The sequence below is a fragment of the Homalodisca vitripennis genome, chromosome 5 (assembly GCF_021130785.1).
Source record: "Homalodisca vitripennis isolate AUS2020 chromosome 5, UT_GWSS_2.1, whole genome shotgun sequence".
NCBI classification, from domain to species: domain Eukaryota; kingdom Metazoa; phylum Arthropoda; class Insecta; order Hemiptera; family Cicadellidae; genus Homalodisca; species Homalodisca vitripennis.
The window spans coordinates 106897355-106925307 of NC_060211.1; the positions used below are offsets into that span (position 1 = coordinate 106897355).

Consider the following 27953-nt stretch of genomic DNA (forward strand, 5'->3'; position numbering starts at 1 on the left):
GGGCACGACCTTAATGTTTCGTTTGGCCAAATATTCTGTCACAACGTGTGCAATGTGAGGCCGCGCATTGTCGTGATGAAGTTTCCAGTTTCCTCGAAGTTCTGGACGCTTTCGAGAAATGTGATCATTCATTAATGTAGCCAAAACTTGTTTGTAATAGTCTCCATTGATTGTCTGTCCACGTGGAACTGAATAAGTGTACACCATTCCTTTATAGTCAAAAAAAGTAATGACCATTGCTTTGTTTGCAGATTTGGTTGTCCTAGCTTTGTTCGGGCGACCTTCATTTTTTTATACCCACTCAGTGCTTTGGATTTTCATTGCAGGGTCATACTGATAAACCCATGACTCATCAGCAGTGATTACACTTTTCCACCAATCCCTATCTTCTTCAACGAACCGCTTCCACTCAAGGCAAACATCGACACGGTTTTGTTTTTGTTCAGGTGTGAGTAAACGAGGAATCCAACGAGCACACACTCTAGACATGTTAAAATGGTTTTTTAAAATTGTGTGAGCACTACCTACCGATATGTCAAGGAGTTCAGCAATCTGTCTGACGGTCAGACGTCGGTCGGTTTTGATCATTGCCGCTGCTGTATTGATGATTTCCTCAGTGAGAGCAGTAACTGGGGTACCATCTCCTCCCTGCAACTCTGGGTTCTCTCTTCCCTCCTTAAAATCTTTGAACCAGCGAAAACAGGAAGCACGAGACATTGCGTCATCCCCAAAAGCTTGCTTTATGTCTTCATAAGTGTTAGTCGCAGTTTTGTTGAGTCTAACACAAAACTTAATCGCATATCGTTGTTCACGCAAACTGGACACGATAAAACGTTGGAGGCGGCACTTACCAAGCTGATGTTCAAATGAGCACTGATGGCTTTGTGATAGAGATAAAGCAATTAAATGTCTGTTGGTAAACAATAGGGTCCAAAGGTATTGGAAAAACCTGGCATCATGTCTTATCAGAGCAGTATGGGGAAATCCCGGGCCCAGTCTCAGTCTTTATTGAACAACCCTCGTACATATGGACTTAATGAGCTATAGCCCAGGGCGGCAGAATCAGGGGGCGGAAAAGTTTGATAAAAAAGTAAAGAATAAATTCTTCGAAAAGTGAAAAATATGCGCAAAAAATTGCTTGTAATAAACTTGTTAACATAACAATTTGTAAATTGGAATTGTTTAAACAATCATTCGCTAGATATATTACATTTATCTCGTAGTGCTAACATTAAGGAAATATGGTATGTTCCGGGACGTTTCATGATTTTTTAGTAATTTGCCAGTTGATAAAATGATGTGACATCTCATATTTCATGATAAAAACAATAACTTCAACTATAAGAAGCGTAACTTCAATGTTGACAAATCAACCTCTTTTATTTGAGTTTTATTACAAGCTTATCGTGGCCGCCTCGCTGCCACCGACCGCGACGCGACATCGCGTCGACCCACCGCGGTACCAAGGTAAGCCTACATGGTTGTATGGTAGGAGGGGGAGGGGGGCAAATGTGGATGTCAGGGGTGGCAAATCCTCAAATCCGCCTCTAGTTATGTATTTAAAAATATACTGATTCACAACTTCGGATAAATTTAGAAGCGGTATTAATATTACTCCAGGAATTATAAACCATATTAAATAATGTATTTTTCGTCGTGTTAATTCTATATAAAAAAATAACAAACACGATTGAAGTTCATTTCAAATCCTTTCAAAGTCACCTTAGTAAAGAGAAATTATGACCGAAAATATCCATAGTAAATGGAAGGCTCTTTCAACGAAGAACATCTAGGTACAACGCTACGCTGCGACGTCATGTCGGATTTTAGCAATACAACGGACACTCGTCGAAAAATATCTTCAAAAATAAAATAATATTAATATATACAGCTGTCTCGCTAAAATGTATTTATAATATTTACAAAAAATATACGAAAATAGTTTTGGAATTTGTTTTAAAAAGATACGGCAATGTACAGCGTGTACACATTTCAATTTGTTAGTTACTACAGTGAGCATTTTCAGTTATTCGTCCAAAATATAAAATAACATCCAATTTTTTCTGTTCTTTTTTTATTTGTTTATATTTTTTAGGAGAACATTTGGGTGAAAGTCGTATATTCTTTGCTTGATGAATGAACACGGAAGGGAGGAAGTACGGCCTAAACCAGAAACATAAAATTCAAACATACACATAGTGGTAATATAATATTTCTGTCCCTTTTCGGGATTGCTGCTGAGTCCACAATTAGGATTCCAAAATTTTAACCAAGTTTTGTTAAGGTCTAATTTCCTTTTCAACTATGTCATAAACAAAACTTGTAGCATTAAAAGGGAGTTCAATCCATACACTTGGATATTTAACCAAGGTCTGAAAAAACAATCATGAGCTTATACGTGTAGCTCATGATTTTTTTACTAGGGCATATTTCTTTTAAGACATATATTTATCAACCGCTAATTTTGAGTCTTTACTGAATTTATGAATAATTTTGTAATGGCGTAATTTATGGTAAAGGTGATGTACACATAATTCGGAATGTACGAGATAATTTACAACACAGCCATGTGTTGATGTTTATTATTATCTCACAAATGTCCACTTGAGTGACTGGAACTGCCATTGAGCTACTGAGATGTAGGCTACACATTGAACTCAGTAACAATAAGGAATAGGTCAGGGTCCATTGGCTTTATGTAAAGAATGAACCACGTAAAATTGGCACGTTCTCCGACAAAATGAGATATACTAGTCGGCGTAATTACATGTCAGATGTTACTTACTCAAGATCTTCGTCTGAATTCCTAATTATATACATTAAAACCATTAGTTACTAAACAAGCAAAAAATTATAACAACTTGAAAAGTTATAAACTTTAAAACCTATTACAATATTAGTAACGGCAAAATAAGGTTTAAAGTGTACAAAATAATTACCATTCTGAACAAATGCGATTTATTCAAAGATAATACACAATACAAATTGAAGTTAGAGCCAAATTATAACTGTATTCGAAAGTAAAGGAGTGAAAAATATAAAACCAAAAGATATAATTTTTAATACAGCTGTGAGCTGGGTTAAATAAGTTAAAACAAATTATTATATCTTTGGATCACAGATACTCAGTTCTTCCATTGAATTAATTAATATTAGTTCCTCATTGCAGATTAATGTAGATGCATCTACATCTACAATGCAGATTAGATGTAGCCTACTTTATACATCATATTTTCACTGAGGCATAATAGCCTATTTTATGTATGCATCAGCATATAGTACTATTGTCCAAATAACAATGCCAGATGCACAATTGATGAGACAATCAGAATGCTAATTCATATGGATTACTCTGTATTTTTACATTTTGTAATTAATGTGTCTCTGATGTCAAAACTATGTAAATTGTTCGTTTTGAACTTCTTCGTCATCGACTTTTTTCGATTTCTTCAAACGAACATGTCTCCAGATTCCAGGAGTCAATTCTATAACGGCATCAGATCTAGAACTGGAGCTAAACTCAACAATCATATTAAATCAACCCTTACCATCATGGTTATACTGTGCGTAAAAATAAAATTAGACTTATTTCCACACATTTTTTCTGGCAGTTATTTCCTAGCAAAAAAAATCCTTGCGTACACTTCAAATTGGTGAAGCAACGATTAAACACGACCGTATAAAAACCATAGAATATAATAATTATTGCTCAATATTTGTACTCTTTTTTAGGTACTCTCAAAAATATTATGTAAAATTCAAAAATATATTCCAGAGATTAAAGGATGAACTGTCAATTCGCGTAAAGCACAGTTTGTACGTGGGCGCCGCGCCGCGCCTAGTGATATTGGGTGAGTTGGATTAAGTTGAGTAATCTCTCAATTCTCGTACTCTCTCAATTTTGCGAGTGCCCACTCGGGTTTATAGGTGATTAATGTCGAGAGTGTACTCGCACAACGGACAACACACTCGCAGATTGGGTAGAGTACCTAGCAGCAGATACATTACTGTCGAAAGTGCTCTTGCTCTAGTTGTCCATTAGAGCAAATTGTACAAAGAAAGCAAAAAATCACAAGAAGTTTTCCGAGATTACCCCCATTTAAATATGAATTTACAGGCCTTTAGGAAATTAAACTAAACGGCCTTTCAAGCTCTTCTTATTTTGTTCGTATACAAATGTCTATAAGAGATGTTATTACATCATAGTTACTGAAAAATCTATATTTGTTTCACATTAGTTGTGAGACTAAAACAAAAATATAATTTTAATAGTTGTTTTGTGATAAGTATATGTAAATATTTATGGACCAAAATAATGAAGATTGGATTCTTACCACCCAAGCTCACGAGTTCAGTTTTTGGGACTTTTAAGCACTACAAGGTGCATTCATTCATACTACGAGTACATTCGAAATTGCCTTTAACGCTTTAGGTTCATTGGTTTTTCACTGAAATGGTACAGTGAATACAATGTTATTACAACAATAGGTTATTATGTCAATACAATGTTGTTTGTATTGCTAAAAATAACAGATATCTACAAAAATAAAAAAGCCTTACTTTTCATTTTCTTTTTTCCTTTTGACATTAAACAATGTTAACAATTTGATTAAAATTAAAATTTTCTAAATGTTGTGTAAGCCACCAATATAAATTGAATTTACAAAATAATAAATTTTCATTCACAGTAACCACAGCCATTTTACGCGTTCTTCACTTCATAACAGAATTATTGTTCCTAGACTCGTTAAAGCCTTTAATTCAACATCATCTCACTATATTGCTCATATAATTTTCTCAAAATTATCAAACTTTATAAAAAACCCAAGACCTTGCACTATTAGTACGTACAAAAAATTAGTCAATAAATGGTTAGTAGATGCTGGGCGAGATGGATTTCGTCAGTATTTTTCCTCAATCTACACCTAGATATGCTTTTTTGATGTATTATATTTCTGTTATATTTTTGTATTACAATCAATGGTAGTCTGAGTGTTTGGTGAGTTTGTAAAATCGTTTTGACTGCAGGCCAACGAGGACGTGTGGTGCGTGTGCGTGATTGATGTGTGTGTGTGTGTGTGTGTGTGTGTGTGTGTGTGTGTGTGTGTGTGTGTGTGTGTGTTTAGTGTTTAGTGTTTAGTGTGTGTGAGTGGGTGTGCAGGTGTGGTCCAAGTCTCTCTCTACTTATATCGGCTAATTTTTAATTAAGTCTTTCTGATTGCTCTATTTATGTAAGTTACAAGTTTTTATAAATTACATTTTAAGTCTTCAAATTGTGTTTTCTAAATAAGTATATTCCTTTCAAATTTTAGATTATTTATTAACTAAATTTACTCATGTATTCCATGCTCTGGCCTTGTATGGTTTATTTTAGAGGTTAAATCTTCATTTTTCATTTGTTAATGAAAATGTTTTTATTAATGACAATTCATTTCCTTATTTTAATTTAAGTTTTTTGAGTGTTATTGGTAGTGCAGACTGAGGAACTCGTTTCCCCACACACAGGCTGATGCTCATGTGGGGATAATTTCCTATAAGATATTTGTTATGTATTCTATTTTACTCTGTACATACATTTTGGAAATAAATAAATGAATGAATGAATGAATCAATCAATCAATGATAATATTGCAACAAACATGAAATAGAATGGAATCATCTAATCACTTTTATTACTCTGTTCTGATCTTTCAGCTATATTACAGTTTGTTATGAACAGATGAAGTCATGGTGAATCAGTGAGAAATTATTTATAACTCTAAAAAGAAAAGAAAAACAAACCACTTTGCTCTATTGAGGACGTAAGTGTTTCTATCGTTCTCAGCAAGGTCACAAATGCGCTCAAGCGAATAATAAATTATAACTCGCAAAAAATAGGTTATGAGTACTGTTTGGCGGCGTAACGGATCCCGCACGGCAACCGCTATTGGTTACATGCGGAGCAGGGGGAGCAAAATCTCAGGAGCCCGACAGTTTAAGACCCCCCAAACACATTTAGTTCGGTCTCAAGGTCCGGACTGTACAGTCCTGGACTGAAAGTAGAACTGACCGTGTATAAGGTTTTCTAAGCAGATGGACTGGTGGGAAGCTACTGTGGCACGGCCTTCATATCGTTCGTCTTGAGGCAGAACTGGACGTGTGTGATGAATCCCGCCTGCCGAGACTCCTGGTTTATCCTCCCCACGATTTACGAAACTACCTCTTTGACCAACTTCTGCATGTAACTAAGAAAGATCAGTCTGATATGTTCGGATAAAAAGAACGGCAATATGAAGGTATATTATACACAGACTCAGGTCATGACGTTAACCATTAGACTAGGCGAATAAGTAATTCAAATACAAAATGAATTCTACAATAAAAACAATATGGGGTATATTTTGTTTGTATGGTAGTGTGGTCCAACACTAAACTATAATAGGTTTATAAATGCTGCTGACATTAATTTATGGTATAATTGTTCACGAATGTGACAAAATGTTAATCACCGAACTTGAAAAGTTGAATTACCCAGTTAATTTACAATAGTAAACAGTGAATGACAATTAGTGTGCATTTTATAAAACTTTCGTCTTATTGGGGAATATCTCGAAACGAAATTCACTATTCCGTTGTAAAGTTTTACAATCCTTCAACGCTTATTTATGAATTAATTAGAGTATACTTATCTTTCTGCTTCATCATCCGCCCCTTAGCTTTGTCGAATCAGTAGAATTTGCTACTAGCAAGCGTTTGTGCGGTAAATATCACGGCTCTAAAATAATTTATTTAACTGGTATTTGTTGTTGGGAAGATTATTACATTTGTGGGAAAAATTTGCTTTTAAAATGTATGTAAGTATAACAGTTAACTGTTCATACTTAAACGTTCATGCAGTAACTTTTATTACTGTGCCAAACAAAACAAAGTTTTCGAAAATTGAGAAAGTAATTTTACCCAAAAGGTTCTTTATCTTCAATTTGTTTAAACATTTAGAATTTTTCTTAACAAATAGATGCTTACATGGGAAGTGGTTTTTGGTCAATTTTTAGTAGGGCGGTTGCTTATTATTAAGGATTTTGTTGAAGTATATGGCGATAAACTCTTCCTGTACTTCGGCATGTAGCCAAACACCGCAATATTGCCGTTAAAGTTTCGTCACATGTTGGTGTTATAGCTTCTCTCATTAACATATCTTGCGTAACAACAAAAGGTGTAACTTAATTCTCGATAACTTCAGCTTATTTTGTTATTTCCTCCTTTCTTAAATAGTCTTTCTAAGTTTTCGGAATAGTACTAAAGTTCTTATAGCAAACTAACATGCACACGTATTACAAAGAAAGCTGCTGCGGGACTGGTCTGCACAGTTATTACGGTACATGTGTTGAGAGACCAGGACTCAGGCCAAACTATGAAAGCCTTGAGTACAAGACAGAACGTGTATCGGGGCTGTACTCACCGCTAGTGTAGAACGAATATATTATAATGTAAAATGAAGAATCAAAAGTTCAAATTTATTATGAAATCTAAGGTAACGACAATTATTATATTGTAAAACAGAGTAAGTTATCCTAATCGGCGGATTAGGCAAAATATAAAAGCTAACCCGTGTGGAGTCGGAAGACCTAGATCTTGATTATGGATCCTCAGAAGGATCCATAATCAAGATCTAGAGACAGCGCGCGGGCCCAGCATACCTTCGCCAAGGTTACTCGATGTAATTTTATCAGTTGAATCCAAACTGGCTAGAAGCTTTAGTTTTGAGTCTATATTAAAGCATTTGCCGAAAAAGGCCATCAAAGCGTTGATTTAACTGTAGTCTGATAAGTCTTTTTTCACTTTACCTCAAATTAACTTGATAACTACAAAGTCAGTTTTGGGTTTGCTTACTATACATTGAGTAATATTTAGGCTAGCCAGATATGCACCAAACACAACCACAGTGTATTAATAAAACTCAGTGTATTGTCCTAGTTCTCATTTATATACGAGGTTAAATCAATTAAAATTATAGTGAGCAGACACAATAACTGATCTATTAGATTATAAACAGCAATGTGCTTTTGGCTTCCACATTTCGTTCTCAAAATGTATGAATACGGTTTTCCACATTGTAATGGTCAAAGTAGTTACACTGTTGACGGGTCGGACCCCCTCACTCACTCTGGCAAATACACGGTGAGTCGTGAGCGTACCGTGGCTGGACGTGCGTTACCGGGCTTTTGCAACCAGAGACAAACGTGTTCACAAGACAGTAGCAATAAGAATGAAAAGGCTTCCTATAAAGACGTCGCGATCCGTTGTCGCCGTCATCTGTTGAGAGCACTGTCTCTGAGCCAGCAACCCTGTTAATCGCTGGAGTCATCCCTGTCATGCTCTTGACAGAGGAGAGGAGAGGGATTTATCAGCGACGTGGTGAATACAGCTTTAAATGAGAAGAACGATCCCGTACAATGAAATGGCAGGAGATATGGCAACATGAATCCCGGGGACAATTGAGTGTAAGGCTCATCCCGCTGGTCCAACCTTGCGTGGAACGGCATCACAGTGATGTGGTCTATTACCTCACCCAATTCCTACGTGAACATAGGGTTTTCCAGACTTACATATTTCGTATGGGTAAAACCGGATCATCGGACTACATCTATTGCTCGGACGTTCCCAACGACGTGGAACACACTTCTGCTGCTTGCCTTTGGAAAGGCTCCGCCACGAAGCAACACACACTGTTGGTGCTTTATAGGTAGACTCGATCTGACAAGTGATGCTGGAGGGTTAGGAACACTGGGCTTGTTTGTTGCACTTCTTCCAGGACATCCTCCGCGCAAAGAAGGCTGATCTGAATCGTGCAAGTACTGAGCGCTTAGGTTAAAATCAGATCCCACGTGAAGTAATGTGACTAACGGTTTCCGGGTTAGGATCCTGAATTGTAGAGGAGGTTTTTAGAGGGTAGTTCACATCTTTTGAGAGTCCACACTACAGGCTAGCCACCTCTGTGCATAAATGCATTTTCATGTCTCTCCCGCTCTATTATTATTATTGGTTATGTTATATGAACTTCTTAAAACTATACTGTGACTCCACATTGGTTTATTACAAATATCTAATCTGTTTGATACCTTTGGTTTTCTTTTTAGTTAATTTTTCAGAATTGGCAACCAAAGCGGTCTAATATTGACTGATGGTTGTTGACAGATTGGTTGGTCTGCCAGTTTAATGTATGAAGCCTCGATTCAGTCATTTAAAAAAATGATTTTCCCGATGAATCATGTTAGCTTAATCTCAGTTCATATGATGGTCTTTGGACCAATAATGATGTGCAATATTTTACTTTTCTGTTAGACCCTTTCTCGTGTTTTCTCTGTGTTCTTTTATCTTTATGTTTCATGGTCTTTTTGCCTCACCTATGTATTCCCTATTGCAAATACATTTTATACTGTAAACACAAGTTTTGGAATCCTGTGTGCCATATTTTAGTTTTTTTGAGACTTTGTCCAAGTGCATTGTGTGTTTTAAATGCAGTTCTAATATTATACTTTCTACCTACTCTTCTAACTTTCTCCAATAATCCTGACACATAAGGGATTGAAATAAACACAAATTTATCACTATTCTGTTTTTCTGACTCAGGAATGAATCTTCTGGTTCGTTTGTACTTAGTTATTAATAATTGAGGGTATCCATTGCGTCTAAGATCCAATTCAACTTTCTCAAATTTCTCTTTAAATCCATCTTAATCTGAGCATAAACTCTTTGCTCTATCAAATAACAAGTAGGCCATTCCTTCTTTGACAGATTTTTGATGGTTTGATTGATAATTTTATTATTTTCCTGTGTTTGTGTTTTCTTTCAAAAAACAGTAGTCTTAAGGACATCCCTATCTCTTAATATACACACATCTAAAAAAGGACTTCCACTTCCATTTGGAGGCGGATGGAAGGATAAATACTATTAATTTGATTAAAAAACTCATTCAACTCAGTGCCTCCATGAGAAAAACAACAAGGGTATCATCCACATACCTCCACCGAATCTTCGGTTTGAACTGAGCTAAAGCCAAGGCTGTTTCCTTTTCCAATACTGAATGTAATTTAATTAAAGGTCGTCCTGCAATATTTAAATCTCACTATCATTTCAAATTATTTTGCTGTATCAATATGCTACTTATTTTTCGTCAGTTGTTATTTGTTTAAATTAATTATTTAATAATACTTTTTATTACATAAATAGATTGCTAAACAGATACATATACTTCATCCAATAAAATACATAGAGAACTCATCCTGAGAGAGCTAATCTAGTAATTAATAAAGTATAAATTAAAAAAGGTAATTTTGTGTGGTTGTACTGGGAAAAAACTCAAACTCTACCTACTTAGTTGATAGTAATTTTGTTTTGTATTGTTTGATTAATACTTACTATGTACGGTATTAAAGCTCTTCACGTTCGTTAGTAATGAGCTTTAATACTCACCTTTATTCAGTGTTTTTGCTGTAGTACAGACACTAAATAAATAATTTCTGTAATAGACAATTTGATTTTAATATTTTAATGCCTTTCAATTAATAAAAAAAATTATCTATATCAAAAGGTACAATAGTTCAATAGGAGATCACAAAAACATAAATGCAGTAAATTTAAAATTATTAATTTATTTTCAGATTTTTGTTTTACAAAATTGGATTTTATTGTAATTAACAGTCACATTGGTCATTTGACGAACTTATCTTTCGTATCTATTGGTTGATGGTTTCATGAAGGTCAAGATGACAGAATTTTAAAGAAATATTCAACCTAAAACAAATAAAACAACACAATGAGTTTTATAAGTCTAGTACAAATTCCAAATTATAACATGCTAATTATAGATATCTATACTGAATTCAGAACAAAATTCCTCATATACATGTAGTTTTAACATTCAATTTTTCATTATCTTAGGTGGGAACAATAAGGTAATAACATGAAGATAAATTTAATTAGTTGTAAAATTATTTTTCATCATTTTTCAGGTACAGACATGAAGCCCACGCATACAAGTTTCAGTTTTATTTTTCACAACTAGTATATGATTGCACATTAATTTTATAACGACAATGTACATATTGTGCAATTTAAGTGACATAAGTTACAGATAAACACTTGCATTTTTATCATGTTACAGTAATGGATTAGAACTGTAACATATTTACAGGGATTTAAGCAATAGAGAAAAGAATAATCAAGCTAAGTGGAAAATGCTATACACATCAACAATAAACTATTGGATTTTAAAGTAGTTCCCTTAATAATAGGCCATTATCACACGCCTTAGATTAAAGCAGAGAAATTATGTCAACATAAAGCAATTTCTAAATGTGCTAAAAACACATTGACAATAGCAGCAGTCGGTTAAGCTCACAATTGCTAATGATCGGGCAGACTCAGTTACTATCAGCTGAAAATACAGTAACTGAACTGAGCTTTAACAAAGCGTATTCTTGTAGAGGATATATTTATATAAAATTAAACAATAAAATACATACATATGTTTAATGAAAAATTTGTTTGTTTACTGCCAAGCAGTTAATTTCCATGTATATATACATATATATAGTAAATGTACAACGGTAAATGAACAAAATTACAGAAATAAAAATCTTCCTAGTCAAATGTCATTTACAAAACCAAAATATTTTATTACTTTTTAATTGCCTCACCAAAACATGTGATTATCAATGAAACATTAATATTAAATTAAATATATATTAAAAAAAATAAATTTGTAAGATATTTTGTACCTGTTTATATTTTAGTCTAATATAGTTCTGTTGAAATCATAATATAGCACAGAAACTAAATGATGCTCTCTAATAAATGTTTTACAACAATGCAGTTGTATTCTTGTAAAGGAAGTAACAATAACAGTTGTTGGACACTACTTACCTCTAGTGAAGCATCATCTGGTAAGTCAGTAACATGAATGGCATTCTCTACTTTTGATTTTCCATAGTGAGCTCTAATTGTATTTGGCCGGATTCGTTTGGCAATTTCCTGAAAATAATAAAACATATTTTATAGAAGAGGTTGATCTTCTTCCTAACGTTATTCTGCATATACTTATTGGCTACAGACCTACACAAGGATCTTATCAAACTAAATAAGGGGGAGAGTCGGTAAAGTGAAAGGTCAGCAGTACTGATAAAAAGTCCTTTCGTTAACGACAGAACTTGAACTAGCTAACTCAGATATCTAACTCAGACCCAAAGTCTGACGCATCAGACCGTGTATCCACACACTCCTCTCATGCTGGGCAAGTAGCTGGGCTCTATTATAAACCTGATCCTATTAAATACTAAGTTCTTCATGCTTAATAATTATATGATCAAACACTCTAATAAATGAAAAATTTTTATTTTTTTTGAGGCCTTTCGTGCTCAATGAACACATCGTCAGACCCACATAACTGAAATAAAACTGAAATGAAAAACTCTTATTTCATTTATGTGGGTCTGACAATGTGTGTTCATTGAGCACGAAAGGCCTCACAAAAATAAAAATTTTTCATTTATTGGAGTGTTTGATCATATAATTATTATTAAGTATTTAGTTTCCAATAAGAAGAAGGTGGTAAAATGTAAGATCTTCATGTTTATAATCATGAAACAGATTATCAAAAATACACATAATTACAAACAAAATTGTTCTGCTGGATTCTAATTAATTCAAATCACAAGCTACATATTTGTTAGTGAATTCTAATAACCTTGTACAAAGTAATAGTTTAATCAATTATAAAGATAAGGAGCAATACCACATACTACACTTACAGGATCTGCAGGTCCAGCAAACTTGCGGAACTCGACAGGGACGTCACAGTCAGGCTGGGAACTTGTCACCTCCATAGCCAAACATGGTCCTGACGACAACTGCTTCACCATTGACTGTAAGTGCACGGAAATAAATTATGGTGTTTTATTATAATTAAAGATACTACAAGATTACTCCTTGGACATTCATAAAGTCTCCATAACCATCTCAGTTGAAACAACGACTATTTCTGTGTATGCTCTACACTGCCATCGCACCGTTTGGAATGTTCTTTGGTTTCAGATGTATAGTAAGAAATCCATGTTTTATCTACAGATGATAAAGTTCCTCTAGATTCTGCTGATAAAGTTGTGAAATATCCCTAGAACATATCAAATTCTTTTGGAAATGATTTAACCGAGTAAAAATATTCAAATAAGTGATAAAGATAGAATAATAAATGAATATGATTGAAAATTGCTCATACTTCCTCCAAGAAATGCTAACTGAACAGAGCTTTAATTCTTGCACACCAGTTTTAAAATCTGGCTTACTATGCAGAGACTTATAAAATCCCCCTGTATTAAAAACTATTAAACTCTATAAACACAAAAATATATAATCTAAAAAACCCAAGTAATAAACCATACAAAGTTGAACCATACAATACACTACTATATAGAACAATTTTAAACACTATAACTCCATTAACAATACAAATTTAACACTCTAAACATTAACAAGGCACAATATCTATTTGATTACAACATTTTCAAAATATGATTTTTAACGTTATAGCCTAGAAATTACAACATTTAGTTTATTGCAACTTCAGAAAACCAGAAAGTCATTGTCCAACTATACCATTCTTTAGTAATAATAATAATAATTATTAAATAGATAACATACCATGTATTCAGGGACCACTCCTTTGTATACTTCTAAAAATTCTTCTGCATTTATTTCATCCATATAAAAAAGTTGTAAGCCACTCACGACAAAATTGTTTTTTTCTATCATGCAGATTATTTTCCCAGCCAAGCCTGAAAAACATTTTAAGCATTACATCATAAGTGATTCATCACTTTTTTTAATATTTCTATCTGTATTCTTGAAGATTAAAATGTCTAAAACTAATTATACAATTAAAAACTGAACTGAAGCAGTTCTAATCAGATTCTAACAAAATAACATTTAAGACTGTGATGCTCTCAGTACAGTCACCACAAAAACGTTGACATTAGTTGATTATATTTGTTTCTCAAAGTTAATGAGTTGTGAGCTTATGGAAATGCTTAAGATCACTGACATGATACTAATGGGCAATACTCGACTGGCTTAACAGAATAGGATTTTTAGCAATGAAATTTTCACAGCCAAAAATGAGGATCAATAAAGAAGGCTTTAATAAATACTGACACTGTGTTTCATTGTCTAACAGGGCAGTATGTAAAACTACTGCACCCAGTCTGAGATGTCTGTCACCTCTGCCAAATAGAAATCTGTGAGCCAACCAAACACAGGTAGCCACTGCCTCCAAGTGACTTTAGTACAAACAACATATTATTATGTAGTTAATGTATTGAGGATGTTGAGGTAATAGAGAATTCTGAGAGTCTCCAGAAGACAAATAACAAAGGAAGGGATATCTGCAGCTCCTACTATGTCCTGAGTTCCTGACTCGATGAAATCTATTTGCCAAAATGTATTTTATACATTCCAAATTGCATCAAGAGGACACTCGAGAATAAACTCTACAAGATTTTAGCTTACAAATGTACATAGCGCCATAACCTAAAGTATCATGATTCGTCTTATTGAATTATCATACTAATACTTTTTATTCATTTCTTTACCTTGCATTTTGCCCACTAATAGCATGTTATACATCTTGTAAATCAGAAACCGTTAATGTCTTCAAACTTATACCCATTACGTACTCTTAGAAAACTGTGAAGGATGCTGCAGGGTATCAATATTTTCAGCCATTATTTCATTTACATTGAGGACTTTTAAAAAACTCTTCATTTATCAGATAAAATTCCAAAATCACACTTTACATAATTTCTTCAACTGCCAAATAATGGGTTAAGTTTAACAACCAAACATATGGAAATTCTTTTTGTTAATTAAAAGCTGCTAGAGCCTCTAGATTATTCGCTTATAGGTACCATGCATTAATTAATCGTGCAGGTTCATCCATGTTCACATAAGCATGGCAGTTAAAGAGTTTACTAGTATAGACTAATAAACTTATTACAACCTTCATTATTTTATAGAGTCACTAAAGAAAACTGGTTGACCAATTAATTACAGAGTATCAACCAACACACTGCTGTGGCCATTGCTACCCCATGTAGCACTTTGCCTCACCAACACACTGTCTCCAGGTGTCTCTACACCTTACATCCTCTACTTTTCCTTCGTTGAATATTTGGTACGAGAGGTACTTGTTTAATTCAACCAAGCAGGAAATGGAAGAGACATACCAAGAGTACTTCATGAGGCTCATGACTCAGGCTTTGTAAGCGTTTCAGTGAGTGGACAGATGCAAAGACTTTTTTACATATATCCCTCACCGCTTCAGTCCAAGTCAAATTCGAGTTAAATGTCAAACCAAGATTTTTCACTGTTTCGTAGTATGGTAGAGTAGTTCCGTCAATAATTAAGGATTCAATAGTGTTCGGGTCCAGAAAGTTCCGTAAACGTGTGTGGCTTATAAGTATTGGTTTGGTTTTTGCATGGTTTAGTGTAAGCCCATGGTTTCCACACCATAAAACAATATTTTTAATGTCGTCATTGATCCTGTTGATGCAGTCATTAATGGAGTTAACGTCAAAGTGCAAGTAGATTTGTAGGTCATCAGCGTATATGTGGTACCTGCAGTATTTGAGAACTCTGTGAATGTCATTTACATACAGTACAAAGAGTAGGGGACCCAGGATAGAACCCTGAGGCACCCCACAAGTAACACACCCCCAGTCCGAAGTCATGTCAGCAACTTTGACACACTGCCTTCTTTCTGACAGATATGATCTCAGCCAATTAAGAACATGATCAGAAAACCCTACTACCCTTAATTTAGCTAACAGTAACTTGTGGTTTACGCTGTCGAAAGCTTTAGAAAAATCAAAGAGAGTAAGAATTGTGCCCTGTCTATGGTCCATGGCGAGTCATATGTCATCAGTTACCTTTAGCAGTGCAGTTTCAGTACTGTGGTTTGTGCGAAAACCAGATTGGTAGTCACTTAATATGTTATAGTTAGTCAGATATTCAGTAATTTGACAGTGCACAATTCTCTCAAGGCCTTTAGATAGTGCAGGTAGAATACTTATCGGCCTGTAATCCGAGCATGACACTGGAGCTGAGATCTTGTTGAGTGGGAGGACAAGGGCAGACTTCCATTGAAAAGGGAAAACACAGCTTCTTAATGACGTGTTGAAGATTAAAGTAATAATAGGGAGGACAGCAAAGAGGATATTTTTAATGAGGCGTATTGGAATACCGTCATACCCCACAGCATTGCTGCGGATACGGCGTATAGCCCTCAACACGTCACCCTGTATCACTGGCTTAAAAGTAAACTCAGGATAATTTCACCTGTGATCAGGTAAGTTATGAAGATAGGTTAAGTAGTCATTCACTTGACCTTGGTTGATAGTTGGACCACAAGAAGTGAAAAAGGTATTTAATTCATTCAATGGGATATGGACCTGATGTGATTCACGTTGCTTTCCCACCCCAAGGCTTTTAACCTTTCGCCATAAGTCGCTTGACGGCTGTTTTCTATTCTCAAAAAGACTTCGCGTGTATCTCAGTCTGGAATTGCGTAGAAGCTGCTTAACCCTATTCCTAAGCTCACGGTACTGGTCCATAAGTATAAGATCTTGGGAGCGCCTCGCTCTCCTGTACAGACTGTCGCGATGTGCCATCAGACTGAGAATTTCGTTTGTCATCCAGGACACTGGACGCCTTTTACTAATACGCTTTGTCACTATAGGTGCATGTTTGTCATAAACACCCATGATGGTTTTATTAAAATCATCCACCATATCATCTACAGATTCAAGGTTTTCAAGGTTTTGCCATGAAATCATCAAAATATCAGACATAAACGCAGCCTCATCCATATTTTTAAAGTCTCTGTATTTTATGAATCTAACTTGAGCCTTAGGTATATTTACAAAATAAACACAATAGATTAGGTCATGCTTTGATATGGCAGGGACTGGAAGTTGCCCATGGAGGACGATATGCTGTGGTTCTGAAACAACCATAAGGTCAAGGAGAGTGTCAGATCCGGCAGTGTGGTGTGTCGGTTCCAGTGGCAGTATTGTCAGATTACAAGAATCGAGAATAGAAGTCAGCTGTCTATAGTCATAGTCGTGATTATTTTTCTAGTAAATCAGTATTGAAGTCGCCCATGATCAATATTCGACTATAGCTGACAACAAATAGCTGACTCCAAGATAAGAAGAGGGTTCCACCAAGTTTAGCGTATTTCTGGAAGTACAGAATGGACTTGGAGCTTGAAGAGGGAGTGGTTCTGAAAGGTAACCAAATCTTGATGCCCAAAATGTTAAGGAAAGAGCTGTTGAGAAAAATTCATAGTGGTCATTTAGGTGTAGAGTCAACAAATAAATTTTGCCAAAGAAGCAGTGTTTTGACCAAATATGTTATCTAAAATTGAGTGTGTGGTAAGAATGTGTAACACATTTTAAATTTACATCACCTTAAAAGACTATCAATGTTTCACACAATTTCTTTAAAATATTTTTAAAGTTTTATTTGATTTATTTTTTTGTCGATAAATATATTTTGTAGTAATAAAATAATAATAATAGTATAACAGGAAATTTACAGATCAGATCATAATAAAATGTAGCAAAATACCTTTATATGTGATTACCTAGTTCTACAAGGTGCCCCCAAACTCTCTACCAACCTTTCCAGGTATTATTCCTGGACCAAAGACAAACCAAAGTATAAATTAAAGAGAGAATTCATAAAAAATATAATAATAATATAATAATATTAGGCATAGGAATTTAAAAACGATTTGTAAACAAATCAAGAATATAACATGCCAGTATTAATACATTTGTTACAGACAATACAAGTACTGCTAAGAAGGACACTGCTACTGATTCATAAATACATATATTGAGTAAAATGCTTTGTAAAGATTACCTTCCTGAACAGCATGAGGCTTGATGATACAGCACGTTGAGTTCCTTAACTGTACTAATGGCTTCAGTGATGTTCCTCCCTCAAAGCGAGGTTCAAAGAACAGCTTGGATTCCTTGTATAAATGCAATAGATTACCGTAGTGGAAAATACTTAATGATCATTGCCAAAGATAAAATAAAAATCATGTAAAAAATAAAGCTAGAAAAAAAAATTAAATTTCTATATTGAAATAATTATTTTAATATGAGTAATTTAATAGAGCTTTAAAAAAGAACTTCTATATAAAGAAATTATAATCTGAAGCTGTTTGTTCCATATCATTATTCACCACTTACACAACTTTTATTATTCCTTATTGTATATATAATTGTCATTTTTATATGTAACTTTTGATATGTTACTATTGCACTTTACACTACCGTTACTATCTATTTATATGTACTGGTACTATGTATTTTCTTAATAAAGACTTTGTCATTAGGGAATAAATAAATAAATACAAATAGCATAATGTACTCATATTTATTTCAATGACTTATGAAGATGGAAAGTTTTTATGAAACATAAAAAAGCTATGGCTGAGTAACCTATTTTTAGTTTGTTTAAATTTAGACCTAATTGTTCTCAGTGTTGCATCACAGACAACATATGTTTTTGTTTCTATAGTACACATGCAATGCTATCCAATATGAGATATATTTACAACAGAACTTTAGAAGCATCTTTTTGGGAGTTACTGCAGATTTGTTAGGTCCTAGCCTAATCTGTTCCCAAATATTGTGATCTAGGAGCAACATTGCAAACCCACACAGTTAGAGCCATGAAATTGAATCATTCCGGGGTCTAAGTAATTTGTTGATCCAAGTTCCAGGATCCTGCAGATGCGAAATATAACATATACATCTTAGTGCCATTCAAGAACGTTGGGATAAGCCCTGATCTTCGTGCTGTGCTTCTACTGCATTTCTATTCTCAAACATTTCTTCAATGATCTAGCCACCAACAGACCACTTGGGATTGACAAAAAATGGCCCAGGTGCTCTCGTATTTATTATATGATAAAACAGATCCTCCACTCTTTAGTACAGGATGATGGATTGATTGCTTTGGTAGTCTATGCTATTTAGATGGGATTCATGTGGGTTATGATGTGAAGAGGGCAGCAAAGAGGCCAGTCAATTTTAGTTTTTTATTTCTTGTACAATTAGAATAGTGAATGTGAACAATATTCCCATATTCAGTACTATATTGGCAAGAGTTAATTAATATATATTTAATAACAGAGGATACGATCAACTGGATTCAAGACCAGCATAACATGTGTCTGAGGAACTAATACTAGAAACATATTGAAATCCTAGAAATGTAAAGTGGATGTTCTACAAGGAGAATCTTGAGTGCAAGAATTGAAGCCTGCAATGACAAGGGCAGACTCAGCAATATAGTTCTATTGTACATATCTACTGGCCATTGTTATTGTGATTTGACTATTGAAAAGTTATTGGAATAGGTGAATTCTACCACAACATGAAATGAAATCATTACCTTTTCAGCCTTTTCTGCAGACTTTGAGGCATGTATTGCGTTTCTTGTAACATCCTGCCCAAATGTGGCCCTTATACTTCCTGCACACTTTGTTTTTGCTTCTGTCACATCAGTTGGTCCAACCAAAGCAATCAACCGCTGGACAGCATCTTCTGAGAGAACATCTACCCCAATCACCGGTCCAGATGTTACATGTTCTAACAGATATCTGTCTGAGAAACAGCAATGTATGTAAAATTGCTTAATAACATCAATATTTTTACATTTAATGTTTAGTCGGATTAATAATCTAAAGTTGCTCATTGTTAGCAATTTTTGAAGTGATTGTGATTGGCAGGTGATTATAAATTGAATCTTGAAGCGAATGGGGTGTCAAGATGACAACAGTGCATATGTTAACAAGACTGAGGCCAGTGATACTGTATGTTCATAGGTACATGTGAGAGATTTCGCACAAGGATGAATCAAACAAATCCGCCTAATTTCTGACTTGGTTCACAGCTGCTGAGCTTTTGTCATACATATGTATTAACTATTTTTGCATTAGCTATTATTAACTTGTGATTTTATTATTGTAATAATTTGTTCATTAAACAAACTGTGTTTAATTTTTATTAAATGAATAATTACAAAATCAAATTTTTATTAATAATTACTAAAGTAATTAAAAATTTGAATAGTATAACATTTTGAATTGTACGTATACGTTCACTTCAAAAATATTGGTTGGTGGAGCTCAAGCCCCAGCACTCCTTATAAAGTCAGCGCCTATGCAATGAAGTATATGTAGATTTTTCATTAATATTTAAACAGGTCAGTGTGTTTAAAATATAAATAGTGTATTTCAAGTCACCGCTTCTAATACTTACGGAAAAAAAGGTTTTCCCTGATGCTCACTGTACATAAATGTGCCATCTTCTTTACTCAGTGTAGTCATTTTCAACCGACTGATCTGAAAACCACTCCTCAAAATGCAGCATAAGATTTCACCCTTGTTTACAATGCCATCAGGTTTAATCATACAAAATGATCTGAAACAAACAGTGCAAACACAACAGAGTTATTACAATGAACACATACTTATATAAAATATTAGTACTTTTACAAAACCATTACTAAGTTAAAGAAAACAATTAATGAAAATATGATAACAGGATATGATATGGTGTTATATTTGTTTTGTGAATGGAAGTAATGGTATCGACTATCAAGGGTTGCAAGTTGTTTTATATTTTACAACTTTATGTGACAATAAAGTTGTGCAATCAAGGATACTAGCTGCCTAGAGAATTAAAAAAAACTATAGATATTATGGTATGTTGGTAATATAGCCTCCAAAAGTGTTTAGTGTAGGCCTAAGTAATATAATAATAAGAAATCTGCAGGCCTTTGAGTTCAAAGGGAACAAAACATTTTGCAAGTAGAATGTTTTCTGCTTCTGGCTTTGTGAACAAACCTTCTCGATAATGACCTGTGAAATCCAAGTAAAACACCTAAAACTATGTATGTATCATACAAAGTCAAATTCGAACCAAGATGGACTGACATTGTTAGCCAGAAACAACTACATGAATCTCATGCATACACAAGAAAGATAAGAAGCTGCTCAACAATGACTAATCTTTTGTCAACAACTCTAAAAGATCTTAATTTTAGTAGGCAATAAACCCTTCTTTCAATGATTATATATTACTTTAGTACGTATGATCAGTTTTTACTATAAAACAATATGGGCAGAGAGTAGATAGAGAGAAAAGGATTGACTTTTCTCTTGTATATCTTATTCTCACTCAATTCTAATTGTCAGTGAAATATTCCTGCACAAAAGTAATACATCACTAGAATTAGTAATGATAATTAAAAACAAAGTTTTAAAGACATGGAGATTGTAAAACTTCCAGGTGTTAACACTGTTAACAACACTACTTATAAACCTGAAGGTTTAGGGTGTGCTGACTTTTGAGGTTACTCAATAGAGATTACACAGTAGAGCAGCATTGAAAGTGTTAATAGATTTATTGTAGGTATTAAATGCATACTTACCTTTGCATTGATAGTGCCATTTTTTTCTTAGTAAGACCATCAGCATAATCAACTATTTTTATTTCCCTACTGAAAATTTTGATAGTATTTCCAACAAAAATATCTTTCAGTGTTAAGCCATCGCAATGTGTGCGTTTTAAAAACAATTTATGATTTTTAATATCAAACTGAAACAAAAAATAACATTTATATAGTATGGGTTGCATACGTTTTAAATATATCACAGACTTCAACAAAATAATTGTAACCATTGAAATCAAATCTTTATTGTCATGAAACATACAGTTATGCATGAAGTAAGTACAATTAGGTGTGAATATAATTCATTAAACCTTATTGAAAGAACTTGAAAGCATTGTGAAGGCAGACCTTAGAAAAAAAGGCCTTTTGTACATTATTTCATTTAAGAATGATAATTCATATCAGCAAAACATTATAAAATTTCTTTTCTGTATAAAGCTTACTAGCTGTTTCCCGCGGCTTCGCACGCGTCTCTTAAGCTTTGCCCGTATATTTCTTTGCCTTCAAATAGTGTTTGGCTATTTAATATACGTAACTGTGTCGTAATTGCAGTTTGTAATGTGCAGGCGCTTTGATAACTTTTATATCTTGCAGTACAGCCTGGTGGTGAGTTACATCAATGGGCATTGCATATAAACCTTCTACATAGAAATATACAAATAAATACAAATTTTCATAGTGATCGGTCCAATAGTTTCTGAGTCTATAAAGGACAAACACATTTATATATATTCAAAACAAAACATTCATTTTTATATATATAGACTAGCGGGCCCGGCGCGCTTTGCTGCGCATTTCAATAATTTTTTGCAAAAGTTGCCCGCGGCTTCGCACGCAATTTCCCGTTGAAAACAGTACACTATATTCACTTATTCTTTTTCTATCACATTCTAAACATTGCTGAGATAATTGATAGTCGTTCCATCGTGAGCCTCTTGGGCGTATTATGAAGGTATGTACCATATTCCTGCCTCTATCTAGCTGTTACCCACGGCTTCGCACGCAAATCTTAAGAACCGAAGTCCTTATATTACTTAGTACATTTTTTTTTTTACTATAATAAATTTTAGATTAAATTAGTTATATCTCCGATGCCACGATTGAGCTTGCTTTGTTGTCTCGATCGAGAGAATATGTACACACGGAGTTTTGAGAACCATACTTCTGTCAAAAAAAACAACTAAGGTTGATTTTATAACATTCTTTATATTTGTAGCCAACGTAAGATAGTAATTATGATATCTGCATTACTCTTCTGATCAAGCATGAGCATGGTTTATATTAAATAAATATTGCAGTTAAAGGTGAATTTTTACGTCAAATTTGAATTGTATTATCTGGATAGTAAAGTCTATGTTTAACAGTGATTGCAAAAACAGTTTAAACAAAATTTGTCGTTTCTCTTAAGCTTACTCTATGCTTTAAAACTATAAGTGTAATATATGTTTACAAAGAACAGCTGATTAAAAATTTGAAAAGACGTTAACATATGTTTGCTGCAATGCATTTCTTATGGGTATTTCTGTAACCAGTGGGGCGGAATCCTGAATCGGGAAAGGGATGGGCATAGCTTATAAACCTTCTCCGTGGAAAAATACATATACGTACAAATTTTCATCATGATCGGTCCAATAGTTCACGATTCCATAAAGGACAAACATACAAACATTCATTTTTATATATATAGAAGATTATTGATCATTGGTGCAATCTGAATTTAAAATTAGGCAATGACGTCTTCTATGCAACCTGCATTACACTACTGATCAAGCACTTTACAATAAAAATTTTCTAAATTTTAAATGTAAACAAATGTTTCTGCCTCTTTGATGAACTTCAGCTGTTAAGTATCAGTTCGCTTTGTATTATGTGTCGTAGTGCAGTCTGTCGGATCCAATATAAAACACTCTAGCATCAACAACGATTTATAATTAAAAAATTAATTAAATAAACTATTTAAATTGGACCAAACTTACTCTAGTATGTATGCCTATGTTACTTCCAGGAACGTGTAGAATCACTGTACAAAATGTCACAATGTTTCGTGCATTGGTTCCAGAGTTATAACGGAACATACAAACAAACATTCGCATTTATATATATATATATAGATGTTGAACAAAATATAAAAAACTCTTTCATTCATTTTTATCCCATAAGAACAGCGATACATTTCAAACAGTTTTACGCTGTTATCTCTGCACATAAAATTATGAGGGATGTCTAATCTTAAAAGATATGACTAGTACAAACCCAAACACTTTTCAGTTTTTCTTGTATGTTGTATACTCAAATGATAATTGTATAAAAGTTTGATTTTTTCTCTCTGAATAACCAATAAATATTTTTAACCCCAAGTGTCAGTTTTATTTTTTCCTATATTTGCTTTTATTACTTCAATAACTTAACTGAACTGCTGAAGCGAAATGGTGACAGCAACACTAGGAATAAACCAGTTTAGTAGCTGTCACAAGTGCAATATCACCACAACTTTCAGTTTGCTATTATATGTTATACTGACATTTTCATCACCAATATTATACGTAAGTAATTATGTGTTGTGATATCACAGTTAGTACAGACTATATCACAATGATGGCATAGTACATATCACGTCAGTTATTTTCACAACAGTGATTATAATCAAGAACTTGCAACAGTTCTAATATGGAAAGAACCTGCAAAAATATTAGTAGATATTTTACTACAACAGTAATTTCACTTGAAGGACAGAGCTATTTCGAATCCAAACTCCTAAGAATTTGGTCATGGCCACTGATGAATGAGGGAAGAGCATTACTATTTGTACAGATTATATTTATTTTTAATTTGCCTTTCGTAGTACAAGAACACAAGGAAGTTTGAACGAAACCTCTTCGGAAAAAGAAATACAGATAAAAGCCAGGAGAAACCTAATCATTTACTATTTATTTACATTTATCTCTATTTCATTTACAAATATCCTATCATCATCTGTGAACCATAATAGCCTAATAAAGATTTATCTTAATTTTTGGTATTATTGGTATTATGGTAAGCTTTCGCCAAATATTTCCATAGGCTAGAATAATTAAATAAAACACATACACATACAGATGGTTTGTATCAAAGAAAGAGCGGATACAGTGCTAGAGAACTTTTTATAAAATGCATTAAGTAAGCAAGATGTTCTTACCATTTCAACAGTACAGTCACTTGGGAAAAAAGAAAAATAAAATTGTCTAATGACGGAAGCTTCGATGTCATACCATTCTGCCAAAAATGATAGTTTATCAACCTTACTTATTTCAGCCTAAAACAAAAAAAACATTTCAGTAATCCTTACAATCAACAGGTTTTTTAAGATATCAAATTATGATAGTTAACACTTTAGAGAACAAAACTTACGTTTTGTCACAGACTTGATCGCTAGAATGGTATATACTGATAGACTTACCCTTTAATGAGACATAATTTATTACCATATTATATCCAGTACAGGGAGGTGAGAAGGAAAGTGTAAAATTGAGAAAAAGCACTTTAGGTAATTAATGAATTTTAATTAATTCGTATAACATTTATACCTGTGTTAGAATGAACAGAAAAGTCACTGTATTGTAATATTTTACGCCAAAGATGGCGTAACACCTGACATCAGCAGGAACCTAAACAAAATTTCTTAAGATCATAACAAGACCATGTGACGCTCATAAAATAATGAAATATTACTCTGCGTGAGAAAAGTATATTTATGTTCCACTTTTAATGTTATATAACTTCGTTATTTGTCATTTCCACCCATTGAAATCTAATATTGTTTTGTTCAGGACCATAGCACTAGGTTAATAATGAGAAACTCGTATTTTGCCACTCCCACTATTAGGTACACAATTACCCTAATCAGTACTATATCCTGGGATGTTTTACGTTCGTCACCACTAACTGCAGGCTACAGTAACACTGAAGGACTGGAGGCATTACTGTTGTTGGCCTGTTTAACTACTAGTATCTTTTACAAGATTAAAAAAATTGTCACCATTTGGAAATTTAATTGATTTTTTGTTGTTTTTAAATTTAATTTTTAAGCATTAGTGTTTTGAAAATGCAACAAATACTGTTAAGTGGTTAAGTAAACATTTACATACTAATTTAAAAATAATTGCCTGTGTTAAATATTTATCTAGGGTAGAGTACGATAAGTGGACTCGGTTTTTTATATCGATTAGTACAACCATCGATACTTAACATTCATTTATCGAGTATGCGTTTATAAATCATATCAACATATCTATAGCCATAATGACAATCATATTTTAAATGAAAATAATTTAATATAATGCACATAGTGATAATGTTATAAATAATAAATTAACTATAACGATCAAACAAACGATTACAACTAGAAATAGTAAAAACTCATACATAATATGTTATAACAACATAAAAAACATTTATAACACGAAATACGAAATATATATTATTATTTATATATTTTCTCATATGTAGCATTCATTAACCGTTTTCGAGAAGTTATTAAGGCATCTTCTCTAGAAAATCATACTTCTCTTCTGCATAAATACTCACAGAGATGATCTGCAAGCAGGTCGGCTGATATGCCACTTTTTAACTTACGTTTTACTGTCCTCCACAAGCTTTTCACTGTCTGTTATTATCTATTAATATAATATGTGTACGTTATTTTTACAAAAATCGGTAGCGATTAGTTATATCAAAAGTTGTAATTAAATAATATTGTTTATTAATATGAATATAAAAAACTGGGTCCGCTCATCGTACCCTACCCTTTATCTGTGCTATTTTATGAAGAATGAAGGGTAGGGTACAATAAGCGGACCCGGTTTTTTATATTGAAGAATATAATCATCGATATCTAATATTCCCACCTCGAATCCTAGACTATCAATTGATATAAAAGTATATATAGTCCTAAATAACAATCATATATTTTAAATTAAAATATGAGTATATAGGAAATCTCATAAAAGATTAAGAAATTATATATACATAAATAATAAACACAAACCAGAACAAGATCGATCAAACAGGAAAACTCATAAATAATTATGAGCAACAATTCATATGGTTTATGTCATAATTATTGAATTGTTTATAATTATACACATGTATTTTTATATTATTACGTGTATATACAATAATAATTATTGTTATATATGCACGTAATAATATTATAATATTAATAATATGATTACGTGTACTATTTGAAAGTGTTTACAGCTGATGATATAGACTAAGTTAATTGTTCAAAATAATTAATTAGCATTGATTGGTTATATCAATGGTTATGATTAAGTAATATCGTTTGCCAATTTCGATATAAAAAACAGGGTCGCTTATCATACCATATCCTACCAGTAAAGAATTATTAATGAATATTTTGGGTAGGGTACGATAAGCGGACCCGGTTTTTTATATTGAAGAATGTAATCATTGATACCTAATATTCGCATCTCAAATCCTAGACTATCATTCAATATAAAGTATCTATAGTTCTCAATAACAATCATATGTGTTAAATTAAAATATGGATCTAATATTTACAGTGATCAAACAAATTATTATAACCAAAATTAGGAAAACTGAAGACGGCCATATTTGCTCCTCTCACAGTTACAGTTGTTTCTTTCCCACAAATTTCACATAATGGGTTTTTCCGCACTAGTCCAACATATTGAAGTCATGAAAAACATGTATTATCATCTTCCAAAGCAATGTCGTGTAGTTTTCTAAAATTGACTGTCATTTTTAATAATCAAATGTTACTTATATAAAATTGAAATATTACCTTACTTGTATTATTTTATAGTGTTTACAGCTGCTGATATAGATTATTTAAGTTAATTGTTCAAAATAATTAATCAGTATCAATTAATTGTATCAATGGTTATGATTAAGTAATATCGTTTGCCAATTTCGATATAAAAAACCGGGTCTGCTTATCGTACCCTACCCAATATTTTATATATATATATAATTTTTCAACTATATATATATTTATATGTAAGTGTATATAGCTTAATATGTTACCATAGAGCATTATTGTTAAGATTAAAATAAACTTTAAAATTTATATGCTATGTATAATTGGCCTAAAACATTGTACCATAGTTTAGATTGTTACTTCTATGGTTAAAATGTATATTCATAAAAAGCTTACCATTTCGTAATACTATCAGAATTATCTTTAATTTAAGAAATAATTATTTCATGTGACTTCAACTTAAAGTTATTTGTATTATATTATCTAAAACTTTTCTATAAGATCTCTCCACTAAATAACCGCATAACAACATTCAAACATGCAGACAACAACCTGCAGTGTGACCAATTAACAAATGTAAACTACAAAAATCATCCACACCTGGACA

The 27953-nt window shown here is 33.1% G+C and overlaps 1 protein-coding gene across 1 annotated transcript; it reads right to left on the reverse strand.

Annotated features, from left to right (window-relative positions):
• Positions 1-10611: 10611 nt before the first annotated feature.
• LOC124362669 (nucleoside diphosphate kinase 7) lies at positions 10612-27897 on the reverse strand. Its single transcript, XM_046817368.1, has 10 exons — positions 27743-27897; positions 24743-24859; positions 21547-21713; positions 20373-20534; positions 19504-19711; positions 17959-18070; positions 13678-13811; positions 12789-12902; positions 11905-12012; positions 10612-10773 (listed from the first exon to the last, which is right to left on the reverse strand). The coding sequence occupies exons 1-10, from the start codon at positions 27743-27745 to the stop codon at positions 10741-10743; spliced, it is 1158 nt and encodes a 385-aa protein (XP_046673324.1). The 5' UTR covers positions 27746-27897; the 3' UTR covers positions 10612-10740.
• Between the last annotated feature and the right edge of the window lie 56 nt (positions 27898-27953).

What these genes read in the sequence shown, in the direction of transcription:
- LOC124362669 (XM_046817368.1), bottom strand. An exon ending in ATGGCACTATCAATGCAAAG is followed by an intron (nt 20,535 to 21,546) that starts GTAAGTATGCAT and finishes TGTTTGTTTCAG; the next exon opens with ATCATTTTGTATGATTAAAC. An exon ending in GCCTCATGCTGTTCAGGAAG is followed by an intron (nt 13,812 to 17,958) that starts GTAATCTTTACA and finishes AATGTTTTTCAG; the next exon opens with GCTTGGCTGGGAAAATAATC.